Here is a 13,193-nt window from a genome sequence, read left to right as displayed (position 1 = left end):
TCATGTGACTCTTTAGTGTTACAAGGTGTCAGGTGTGAATGGGGGGGCAGGGGTGTTACATTTGGTGTTATCCCTCACACAGTCTCTCATACTGGTCACTGAAGTTCAACATGGCTCCTCATGGCAAAGAATTCTCTGAGGATCTGAAAAAAAGAATTGTTGTTCTACATAAATATGGCTGAGGCTATAAGAAGATTGCAAACAGCCTGAAACTGAGCTGGACGGTGGCCAAGACCATACAGCGGTTTAACCAGACAGGTTCCACTCAGAACAAGTCTCACCATGGTCAACCAAAGAGGTTGAGTGCACATGCTCAGTGTCATACTTAGAGGTTGTCTTTCAAAACAGACGTATGTGTACTGCCAGTATTGACAACAGAGGTTACAGGGGTGTCGGATCCGCCTGTTAGTGCTCAGACAATACGCCATACACTGCATAAAAATTAGACTGGCTTTTAGTAAGTCATTTTCAGAGAGAAGACAAGTGTTGTGTGTAAGACAAGGGAACAAGTCCAGCAAGGAACCTTTAGTGGTGACAGAGATCTACCATACAGTCAAGGGGGTGATACCGGCTAGGAAGAGACTTGTTTCGGAGTGAGTAAAGTGTTGGCCAGTTGGGGAATATTAGGAAGGAAACAGCATCTACCCAATTGAGAACACAAGAAAAGGGAAGCGGCTCTAGGAGCCGCACTTGTAAGGGATCACAGCCAAAAGTCTGGGTACAGGGTTCACAGCATAACACATTGACCTTGTATGTCCCTGTATCAGGAGGATGTAGGTTCACTGTATTTGTTCTGCCGGTGTAACATTCACAAGTGAAGTGCTGTTGCTCGAAACCATATGCTTCTGTATTATGCAGAAGATCACTTCAAGTGCACTACCTGCTACCATTTGCACCTGAGTAAAGGTACAAAGTAAAGAGAACTTTGTTTTTGCAAACTTGTCTAGCTTATTTATCCTTGGGACAAAGGTCTGATGCTGTCCAGGTTTGAAACTGAAGGTGTCCACAGTAGCTACAGTAGCACTACACACACAAACACCCAGAGTCCACAATTTTCTGTAGCGTGCCTGGGTAATAATGAAGCATATCTCGCCCATGTTTACCACCCTGAGCTAGATTACATGTGTGTGGCGGCAACTAAGTAAGAAGTACAAAAACAAGTGTGTCCTGTCTATGTCGCGGGCGGGGGACAGATCACAACCGGGGGGGAGCAGCTCGAGGCACTCGGATCCGAGCAGTGGCAGTGGTTCGAGTGACAGCCGGATCCGGGGCTCGTGCAGTCGTCCATCGCCCACGAGTGAAAAGGGGATATTTACAGGGGAGATTGTCTTTGACGCCACCCATGGGTTGCGGTGATGGGATGGTGGCACCGCCGCTACCTGTTGATTGGGCATCCAGGGCTGATGGAGCAGGGGGCAGCAAGATGGGATCCCCTCCATGGGTAGGGGAGGTGTAGTCCCGGGGCTCAGGGTAATGTGAAAGGTTGCAGGGAGCAGGAAACTAACAGTTCGGTTGTCGTTGTGCTGGATGAGGCTGTGCTGATGTGGAGGGTCAGTGAACGCACACAGTCTGTATTGTAAACCAAATTGCCAATGGCCGGTCACCTTTGGCGGGTGTCTTCGGGTCCATACACATATATACAGCCAGGGGCCCTTCCTTCCACACTCTCTGTCTGTCTCTTTCTTGTTTGGAATAGTTCGCTTGAACGCCCTCCAGACCGGATCCCCTCTCTCGGCACCGGCGGGCTACAACCCTGCCCCGGCCAGCCTCAGGTTCCCCGCGACCGGATCTCCGTCACCTGTGGCCCTCACTGCCACCTAGTCCGGTAGTCCAGGGCTCCAACCCCGAATTCCAGCTTGTCCAGGGAGCTCCAACTTTCTCCTCTCAGCTCTCCACTGACTACAGCACAAAACTGAAACTTAACCGCTCTCTGCACTTCCTAAGCTCCTCTCGATCCCTCCCATTTTCCTGGGGAGGAGGTGAGTAGGGCCTTATTGGCTGGTGAATATCTGTGTGGGAAGTGTGGTGTAAATTCCCAAGGAGGAGGCGATTCCTGTACCCTTGGTGGGGGGTACACTCATCTGTGACTACTTGGTTTTGCCAGGGCGTCACATCTACAGTCAAGCATGGTGGTGGTAGTAACATGATTTGGGGCTTCATGAGTGCTTCCTGGTTGTGGGGAGCTACAGTTCATTAAGGGAACCATGAAGGTCAATAGGTACTGTGACACACTGAAAAAGATTGTGATCCCTTCCTTCTGGAAACTGGGCCACAGGGCAGTATTCCAACATGACACTGACCCCAAACACAACTCCAAGACCACCACTGCCTTGCTAAAGAAACTGAAGGTAATGGTGCTGGACTAGCCAAGCATGTCTCCAGACCTAAAGACTACTGAGCATCTGTGGGGCCTTCTCAAACGGAAGGTGGAGTTGGAGCAAGGTCTCATAGATGATGTTGTCATGGAGGATGGAAGAGGAGTCGAGTGGCTTTTGTGAAGTGCTAGTGAACTCCATGTCCAAGAGATTTAAGACAATGCTTGAAAACAATGGTGGCTGCACAAAATATGGACAAATTGGGCACAATCCGTCCATTTTCACCTAGGAGTGTACTCACTTTTGTTGCCAGCAGTTTAGACATTAATGGCTGTGTGCTGTGTTATTTAAAGGACACCAAATTTACACTGTTATACAAGATGCACACTGACACTGTACATTGTATGACAGGGTCAGCCAATGAAAACCCCAAAGTCATTATCTCAGAAAATTAGAATAATTGCCACAAAAGACCTGCAAAGGCTTCCTAAGCATTTAAAATGGTCACTTAGTCTGGCTAAGTAGGCTACACAATTATGGGTAAGACTGCTGACTTGACAGATGTTCAGAAGGCACTCATTGACACACTCCACAAGGAGGGTGAGCCACAAAAGGTCATTGCTAAAGAAGCTGTCTGTTCACAGATTGCTGTATCCAAGCATATTAATGGAAAGTTGAGTGGAAGGAAAAAGTGTGGTAGAAAAAGGTGCACAAGCAACCGGGATAACCACAGCTTTGATAGGATTGTTAATAAAAGCCCATTCAAACATTTGGGGAAGATTCACAAGAAGTGGACTGCTGCTGGAGTCAGTGCTTCAAGAGCCCCCACACACAGACGTATTCAGGACATGGGCTACAAGTGAAGCATTGCTTGTATCAAGCCACTCATGACCAATAGGCAACGCCAAAAGCGTCTTACCTGGGCCAAGGCTAACAAGAACTGGACTGTTCTCGATGGTGCAAGGTGTTATTTTCTGATGAAAGTAAATTTTGCATTTCATTTGGAAATCACGGTCCCAGAGTCTGGAGGAAGAGTGGAGAGGCCACACTGTTACGGCTCCTGGGTCTGTTGCTCCACGTTCCCCTTCTTCCTCTTCTGCGTCGTTCCAGTCGTTTGGAACTTCTTAGCTTCCTGAGTCTAAGTCCCAATTTTGAGCTACTGAGCATGCTCACGGACTTAGTCATTTCTGAGGCTAAGTGTGTACTCTGTTTTGAGCATGTCTGTGATGTGGCATTACATAATTGGCCGTGGGTGATGTCTCAGATGATGCGGGGATCACATGGTCCTCGGCATGTGACGTGGCATTACATGATTGGCCCTGTGTGATGTCACAGATGATGCGGGGACCACATGGTCCTCGGCATGTGACGTGGCATTACATGATTGGCCAAGGGTGACGTCACTTCTGTCATTGCTCGTTACTATTGGCCCAGGGTCGTTCCTGTTAATTATTCTCCATCTTGTGGGCGGTGCCAAGTTTATAAAGGGCCCTGGAGCCAACCTCTCGGTGCTCAGTCGCTACATGTGCTTGTGTGGGAGTAGACGCTCCATGCGAGTCTGCATAATATACCTGCTTCCCATGCTTTAGGGGAGTCGGGCTAGGTAGGAACTTCTCCCCCTTCACTCCTGTTTACTTTCTGTGGGTAGCATAGAGAGTTCCCTGGCTCCTTATAGCGCGGTTAGCACACGGGGCTTGGACAGGGACTTGCACTTGAGCCATTTCAGAGAAAGCTATTGCTCTCTGTTATCAGCTGTCATATTACACTTCCTCTATGAGCATAATTGAGGTTAGTTCTTAGGTTTGCCTGTGACCATTAACAGGAGACCTGTGCATTCTCTCCTTACCTAGGAGCATTGTTTATGCTTTGTTAATTTACTAGCTTCTGTGAAGTAACAGAGGTATTTCCTATTTGTATGGGGTAGTCGCCCTAACTTATTTATTTGCTATCACATATTAGTTTATGCTAATACGGTACTCGCTGTGAGTTAAACAGGGTGTGTCGTACTAGTCCTAGTGTTTCTGTGAAGTAACAGGAACAAGTACTACTTATGTGGTACAGACACCCTTTTCTGCTATCACTAGCAGCAGTTACACGGTGGGCCCTGACTGCCTGTTACTCGTAATTAGTTATAATACCAGGCAGCCCCGTAACACACAATCCAAGCTGCTTGAGGTCCAGTGTGAAGTTTCCACAATCAGTGATGGTTTGGGAGCCATGTCATCAGCGTGTGTAGCTCCACTGTGTTTTATCAAGACCAAAGTCAGCGCAGCCATTTACCAGGAAATTTTAGAGCACTTCATGCTTCCCTCTGCCGACAACCTTTTTGGAGATGGAAATTTCATTTTCCGGCAGGAATTGGCACCTGTCCACACTGCCAAAAGTACCAACACCTGGTTTACTAACCACAGTATCACTGTGCTTGATTGGCCAGCAAGCTCCCCTGACCTAAACCCCATAGAGAATCTATGAGACACCAGAGCCAACAATGCAGACGAGCTGAAGGCTACTATCAAAGCAACCTGGGCTTCCATCACACCTCAGCAGTGCCACAGGCTGATCACCTCCATGCCACGCCACATTGATGCAGTAATTCATGCAAAAGGAGCCCCGACCAAGTGTTGAGGCATTTACTGTACAGACTTTTCAGTAAGCCAACATTTCTGAGTGTAAAATCATTTTTTCAGTTGGGCTTATATAATATTATAATGTGACACCGCCCCAGGGGCTGTGGGGTACTCGGTCCCGGGCGTGTGGTGCACAGGGGGGGAATAGTCGTGGTCGCGGCTGAGGCCCGGTTCCGTGACCCTGGGGGTCGGTCCGATGAAAAATGGGTGAAACATAAAAAGGGAATAAAAATAAAAGAGTTCTCGACTATGCCACTTGCGGTGTGCGGCCATATTATTGACGCCGCCGCTGCTGGTGGAGTAATGCAGCTTAGGTGTTTTGGGTCCTCCACAAGCAGGGACAGGCCTCAACAGTAAATGATGAGGGTAATGGTAGGGGACAGTCAGTGTATATGTGCGGAAGCAAGAAGGAAACAGTCCACACCGGTATTGCAGTTTCAACTTGCCTTTTACTCGAGGCTGGTACCTGGACCCGCTGGTGCCGGTTACAGGTGTTCTCGCTCCCCTTGTTCTCCATGCCAGCAGTGACCTTGGTTAGCTGTCCCCATGCACATTTGTTGTTGATGGGCTCCTGTGGCCTAGGGCTTCTTGGGAGTCCCTTCTTTTCAGTCTTGGTCCTATTGCAGGCAGCCTGGACTATTTAAGGGGTTCAGTCCCCAGTCCCCTCTTTGCTGCTGATGCTTCAGACTCTATGGGTGGTGAAGGACCCTGAAGATCCCCTCACCTGGCAGAATTAGCAGTTGACCATAAAGTGTCCTGCTGTCCTAGGATCTGCACCCCGCCTTGTGCTGAGTTCTGTGAGCCTTGGTTCCAGACTTACACAGGTATCCCACGGTGCCTGGAGTCCTGGTTCCGTACTCTACAGTCCCTCACTCCTGTTACAGAGCTCCGTTGTTACTTCAGGTCTTCCCTTTCTTTCTGTACTTTTACTCACCTCCTTCATTCTCCTCTCAACTCCTCCTCACACTTCCACCTCTCCTCACACTCTACTTCCTCCCGCCAACTTCCCAACTGACCACTGGCCTCTCCCCCTCACTGGGTCTCTCCCTGCAGATTGAATGGCAACTATCCAGTAAGTGCCCATCCCTTTTACTTGTTACTAGGCAGTCTCCCAGGCTGGAATTGGGGTGGTGTATGTGGCCTGAGGGTGCTGGTGTGTTGACTGGCACAGATTTTCCGGGGTTTGGGTTTCCACAGGTTACATTTTTTGGCACCTGGAACCTCAGGGGTGCTACAATAATTTTCTGAGATAATGACTTTTGGGTTTTCATTGGCTGTAAGTCATAATCATCAACAGTAACAAAAATAAACACTTGAAATAGATCCCTCTGTGTGTAATAACTCTATATAATATATAGGAATAGATCCCTCTGTGTGTAATGACTCTATATAATATATAGGAATAGATCCCTCTGTGTGTAATGACTCTATATAATATATAGGAATGGATCCCTCTGTGTGTAATGACTCTATATAATATATAGGAATAGATCCCTCTGTGTGTAATGACTCTATATAATATAGAGGAATAGATCCCTCTGTGTGTAATGACTCTATATAATATAGAGGAATAGATCCCTCTGTGTGTAATGACTCTATATAATATATAGGAATAGATCCCTCTGTGTGTAATGACTCTATATAATATAGAGGAATAGATCCCTCTGTGTGTAATGACTCTATATAATATAGAGGAATAGATCCCTCTGTGTGTAATGACTATATAATATATAGGAATTGATGCCTGTGTGTAATGACTCTATATAACATATAGGAATAGATCCCTCTGTGTGTAATGACTCTATATAATATATTTGTTTACTTTTTGTATTGCATTACTGAAATAAATTAACTTTTTGATGATATTCTAATTTATTGAGATGCACTTGTAAGAAGGGAAGGTCATCTAAAGGTTTAGCAGTAATCCATAGTGAAAAGTAATTACAGTCGACATGCAATGCTTCATTTACCCTATGTAATATACTCATATAGGTTTACATCTCATTTTCAGACACAAAGTTCTTTATAGGCACAGCAGAGTAAGCCAATGGCAGTTGTGATGGGCAGTCTGGCTCTTTTTGGTGATCTGGATCACTTGGGTCCGCTCACCAAAAAGAAACATCTATGTTCATCATAGATAAACAAACATTTAAGATGAAAGTAAGTAACTGAAACCCCGCCCACCTATGACCCTACCCCTCCTACTTGCAGCTAACCAATGAAATTATAGAGTTGGCAGGGAGTGGTTTGGGTGGGCGGAGCCATGGTCACTGAACACCATGATTTTACGCCCAGTGAGAACCAATCATAGAATTTAGTGGCTCCCATCGTTCCCAGTTTGGTCTTCCTAACCCCAGCCTACATCCACCAGCCATCTCAAAAAGCAAATTTGAATCTGTTAAAATCCAATTAATTTGAAGCTTAAAATCATAGTTTATAGATAATTTTGCCATAATCACCTGTAGAGAATGGCATGAATCCATCACTTACAATCATAAGGGTCCACTACTATCATGTTGCAGGCATAAACTGGAACCCAGGTGTGGTGGACCATATCTAAATCTTTGGACATCAATGTTAGCATCTGACCCTCTGCCTCCTGTTGAGCCTGTTACCTTCGTACCCTTACCCCGGAATGATTAATGAGGGGGTGATACGCGTTGAGGCATTCTGTTGTCAGCTGGCACTTTATAGCCAGCAGGCTATTGCTTATCTGTGTTGTATCTTTTCTTCTGTAGCCCTGGATTCTGTCATTATCCAAGGATCATAAACCAGTGATCCAGTTTCGTAGGCAAAGGGAAAGATAGGGCTAGCCACCTTAGAACACGGAGGACCACCGGTTGCTCCTTAGGATGCTTAACCTCCATCGTCGGGTAGGTTTGAGTCTCCTAGGGTACAGCTGGAGCACCTTTGGGATCTTGAAGTCATGTACTTGTCTTTATATGTCATATTATCAATTTCGAGACTTATTTTATTGTATTCTGTGTGTCCAAGGGCATATTCCGCACTTCCCTTGTTTTATGATTCTCTAAGAGAGGCCAGAAGAAGCCGTAAATGGAAAGGGAAATAGCTCCTTGGAGTGTCCGATCATGTGGGATCATGTGTCTCCTGGATAGAGGCTAAGAGAATAAAAGTGTTCAGCATAAATTAAGCACTCACTCGATAACGAAATAATTATTACTAGAAATATTTATTAGGTGCATAATTATAAACATGTAAAAAACACATAACTACGCCAAACCAATTACAATGATAATCAAGTGCTAAATGACTCAGCCAACCAACCTCTCAATCAAGTTAACAGTACAATATATATATATATATATATATATATATATATATATATATATATATATATACACATACAAACACACACACACACACACACACGTGTACCTGAGGCTAATGGAACACCAACAATGGGTTTGAGGCTGGTACTCAAGAGGTTAACTCTAATAACATGAATAGCATTAAGCAAATAAAGTGTGATAGCAAACAGCAATAAAACAATTATCTCCCTAACAATTCATAGCAGGCATGGTGCAGTAAGTGGCCTGACCCAAAACTAGTTAGACGCCAGCAAACAAATGATTATATGTAAGGCCATGAAGTAGTAGCAGCACATAAAGCATGGTAGTACAGAGAAAATACAATAATCTCCTTATCAGTTAATGGCAGGCATAGTGCAAAGAGTAACCTGACCTGACCCTACATGTGTCACTGTGGAAGCTTCATCAGGGGCAGACAGACCTGTGTTCCCCTGATGAAGCTGCCACAGCGACACACGTAGGGTCAAGTCATGCTCACCCTTCGCTGATGATTACAGATTTTGAGTTATATGATATTTTATACAATTATACAGGTATGGCTTATGCTAAAAATAAAAAAATGGAACAAAAATATATATATTTCAATTTTTCCACACAATCTTTGTAATGTTTATTTCAATTTATATCCAATAATATTAGATCAGTCTTATTTTCTAAGTTAAAGGTTTCCTTTAGGCGAGAATTTCATTTTCTGCTCAGAAACGAGGGACGGCCTTCATGAGGTATGCCTGGGGTCTTGTAGCATTGGTGTTGGGCTCGGGTCTTATACTCAGGGTCCTTCTGTCTACGGTGGGCTCCAGGGTGAATTTCTGCAGTATTGTGGTTAGAAAGATGAAGAGCTCCATGCGAGCCAGCCCTTCTCCCGCACACAGGCGTTTGCCTGAAATCACAGAATGAGAGTACACAATAAGAAGTCAGGTTAAAGGGGTTGTATCATTTAGTAAATTAATATTTTTAATTGCCTTTTATGTGATTTAACAGAGGATGGGCTGGATTCCTATTTCTTTTCCGCCATAAGCCAATGGTCAGAATTTAATATTCAATTTTCCCAATTGGAGAACTGAACACTTGCTGCCGTCCAGCTCCGGTATTCACTGCTTCCTCTGGTCATAGTTCACAGGCTGCAGGTGTGATGTCATGATGACATCACGCTTCACTGCTGCAGCCAAGCATTAAGCTCTGCTTCTTGTGCCGTCAAAATCGGCAAAGCCGCTGGGCCCAATGATTGGCTGAAGCTGGGACATTTACTACAGCCTGTAAGCGATCATCGAAGGCAGAAGGGAAGAGCCAAAGCTGGAGAAAATAAAGCAATGGAGCAAGTAAGTAATGCTCAGTTAGTTATTGGCACCCAATAAAAGCTTTTGGAGAAAAATGTTCATGTTTGGAAAACTTAGCATTATTTGCTGAAATGACAAAAATCTCAATTTATTGTCAATAATTTACAATGGATGATTGTAATTATTTACCAATGTTGGAGTAAAAAAAATTAATTGTTTGTGATTGTTGGATAAGCTGTCCAGGATAAGTGCAAAATCAAGTTGATAAGCCTGGTCTCAAGTTATGGCAAGTCAGATAAGCACTTCTCTACAATAAAAAATTGTCATGAGGGCACCACAATAGAGAGTCGTCCGTTCTATGGTGTCGGGAGATCACAGAGCAGGGCTTCATACACACATGCTCAGGTTGTTACTACAGGCTGTGCAGATTTTCCTTTATCCAGTGCTTCTAGGGTTAAGTAGATCCTCTGGTTCCTGAATCTCTGAATGAAAGCTATAGGCAGCTGTTCTCTATTGCTAATTACCTCTACTATAAAGACTTCCCTCCTAGCTCAGGTAATTGCTGGTGATAGTTTCTGCTTCACTTGCCTCTAGAGGGACCTGTGAGCTGAGGACCAGGAGGCCGTTCAGAGAACATTTGCTGGGTAAAATCTGTGCCGTTTTCCCCTTCCTTAGCCCTCTTTGGTTTTTCCCCTCTAGTCTATTCCTCATTATTAAGCCTTGTTGTTTGGATTGCTTTGCATGATTGGTGTTTATTTTACCCCTGTTTTTAGTCTAGAGCGGGACTAGCGTCCCCGCTGCCCTGTTCACTATACAAGGCTGAGTCCATGGACAGACAGGGATAGGTAGGTTATCGGCAATAGAGTGAAAGAACCCATATAGGGACATTAGGGAGTGCATTGATCAGCCTCAGTTGAGGTCAGGAGGTGACCCAACTCCCCTTTCCCTAGTGCCAGGGCCTACCATTGTAACGTGTGCCCTGTGTGCTGCGACGCTCGCCGGGGGTTCGTGTGAACCTGGCAGAACCCTGGTAGTCAGTATGTGACAACAATAGCTCAGGACGGTTGTGAGCTGCTGCACATTTCTCAGTCCAAAAATAAACTATTAGTCACGTCTTAAACTGTTTCATGTGATAACGCTAAGATATAGTATATTAATTCAGTGCGTGTAAACAATGCCTAGACAATTGATTCTGAAATACTATTGGATAATATTTTTGGTTGTCTTCCTAAACCCAGTTTATGTCAACCAACCATATCAACATATTATCATAAATTGAAACTTAAATTCAACAGCCACAGTAATAATCTCTTACCTATTGAGAATGGCATCAATGCATCGTTCTTCTTAACAACGCCTTTCTCATTAAGGAAACGTCCAGGGTCAAACTCATCTGGGTTCTTGAAGTGTTTGGGGTCTTTCAGAACAGAGGTTAAGACTGGAAACACCAAGCTTCCCTGAAAGTAAAATGTATAAATATGTAAATCTGGAAAATTGAAGAGTTAAAAGTGATGTCTGTTTGGTAATTCCTATGACATAGTGATGAACGACATAAATCTGAGCACTCCCAGTAAGGTGGTGGGTTTGGATCCTACTAAAGCACCCCTCTACCACCTCAGAAGTGCCGTACTTTACTCTAGTGGTGATGAACAAATGTGACCTGAAAATAAATTTAAGATGCTCTGGGGTCTCTTCAGACTCCACAGCTCCTTTACTTGGTCATTGACTTCAATGATGTGTGAGGTCTAGTCAGTGCCGGAAAATCCAGAAAACCCTTCTGATGCTAAGTGCTTACACACTACAGGAGAGAGGGAGAGAGGGAACGGGAGAGGGAGAGAGTAGACCATAAGAGCTCACACTTTACAGAAGACAAAGAATACTCCGCTGACCATAAGAGCTTACACTCTACAGATGAGAAAGAGAGGTCCCCACTGCTTATAATAGCTACTGCTCTAAAAAAAGAGAAAGGGAACTTGTAACGAGGAGATAAGGATGGTACAGGGGCTCCTTGGCTTATCCCGATGGTAGACTTAATGGTAGTCAGGGTCGAGCCTCCAACATGGCCCTTTTCTCCTGTCCTGGCCCTGAGACTATGTTCCCACCACCCATGGAACAGACCTGGATGAGGATCCTAAGAACCCAACAGCATGGAATGACTAACTGGTAAAAAAAACTCATACACACCAAAAAACTTTCACCAGGGGGTAACCAAAGGAGTACGGGTAAGGTTACAAAGAAAAGGAAGTAGTAGAAACAACTTACAACAATCACAGCAGATCTCAGCAGTAGTAACAATACGTCCTCTCTGCTCCCTGGCTAGCTCCTAATTCAATAGAATAAACAGCAACCTCTCCAGGAAGCAGAGGGATTAAATACAGCCTGGAAGTGCTCAACTGACAACAGCTGAGCAAGTGAAGGAACTTCCGGGGAGGAGATATGTCCAGGAACCTCCAGAAAAAAAGGGGAGACCTCCCGAACTATTGTTAATAAATCTCTCAGCCCCTAAAAGGTTTACTATGTTTTGGAAAGGTGGTGACTGAGGCTTGGAGGGAGATAAAAATGGGGTGAGACTGGGCAGTGAGGGCCATAACCCCTAAAAGAGAGTGTGATTATGTCTGAAACGTTGTGGAGGGATCTCCTCACACCACTACCAATCTTCTTGATGCCACCCATAAAAAGTTAGCAAGCATGATCAAAGGATAGAGAAGACTGGCATACTGCACCTTTGGAATGTGATATCCTCTGAAGGTTGTGTCCTTGCTGGTAGCATGTGGCACTCCTGCCGGGACAATATCAGCAAATCTCTGGATCTCGTGGATTACGGCTTCTGTATACGGCATTTTACTCTTGTCTTCTATTGATGGACAGCGATCTTTGCCAATTACATTGTCAATTTCTTTGTGGATCTTCTCTGAAATTTATGATAATGGAACAAAAGACATTTCTTAAGGCCCAGTCACACACAACGACTTAGGGTACCTTCACACTTAGCGATGCAGCAGCGATCCGACCAGCGATCTGACCTGGTCAGGATCGCTGCTGCATCGCTACATGGTCGCTGGTGAGCTGTCAAACAGGCAGATCTCACCAGCGACCAGTGAACAGCCCCCAGCCAGCAGCGACGTGCAAGCGACGCTGCGCTTGCACGGAGCCGCCGTCTGGAAGCTGCGGAGACTGGTAACTAAGGTAAACATCGGGTATGGTTACCCGATGTTTACATTAGTTACCAGTGTGAGCAGGGAGCAGGGAGCCGCGCACACTGAGCGCTGGCTCCTTGCTCTCCTAGCTACAGTACACATCGGGTTAATTAACCCGATGTGTAATGCAGCTACATGTGCAGAGAGCAGGGAGCCGCGCACACTGAGCGCTGGCTCCTTGCTCTCCTAGCTGCTGTACACATCGGGTTAATTAACCCGATGTGTACAGCAGCTACATGTGCAGAGAGCCGGAGCCGGCAGCACAGGCAGCGTGAGAGCTGCAGAGGCTGGTAACTAAGGTAAATATCGGGTAACCACCTTGGTTACCCGATGTTTATCTTGGATACAGCTTACCTCAGCTGTCAGACGCCGGCTCCTGCTCCCTGCTCGCTTCATTTGTCGCTCTCTTGCTGTCACACACAGCGATCTGTGTGTCACAGCAGGAGAG

The 13,193-nt window shown here is 45.4% G+C and overlaps 1 protein-coding gene across 1 annotated transcript in view; it reads right to left on the bottom strand.

Annotated features, from left to right (window-relative positions):
- Positions 1 to 8,116: 8,116 nt before the first annotated feature.
- The window catches only part of LOC142251072 (cytochrome P450 2H2-like), a 42,360-nt gene continuing 37,283 nt past the window's right edge, over positions 8,117 to 13,193 (bottom strand). The window contains exons 7-9 of the mRNA XM_075323577.1: positions 12,272 to 12,459; positions 10,864 to 11,005; positions 8,117 to 9,151 (exon numbers count right to left, since the gene is read on the bottom strand). Of these exons, the coding sequence (XP_075179692.1) occupies positions 8,967 to 9,151; positions 10,864 to 11,005; positions 12,272 to 12,459 (515 nt within the window). The 3' untranslated portion in view covers positions 8,117 to 8,966. The remainder of the gene's footprint in view (positions 9,152 to 10,863; positions 11,006 to 12,271; positions 12,460 to 13,193) is intronic.

This window comes from Anomaloglossus baeobatrachus, chromosome 9, assembly GCF_048569485.1.
Source record: "Anomaloglossus baeobatrachus isolate aAnoBae1 chromosome 9, aAnoBae1.hap1, whole genome shotgun sequence".
Classification (NCBI taxonomy): domain Eukaryota; kingdom Metazoa; phylum Chordata; class Amphibia; order Anura; family Aromobatidae; genus Anomaloglossus; species Anomaloglossus baeobatrachus.
The sequence above is the reverse complement of the archived record's forward strand: the minus strand, read 5'-3'. Positions and strand labels throughout refer to the sequence as shown.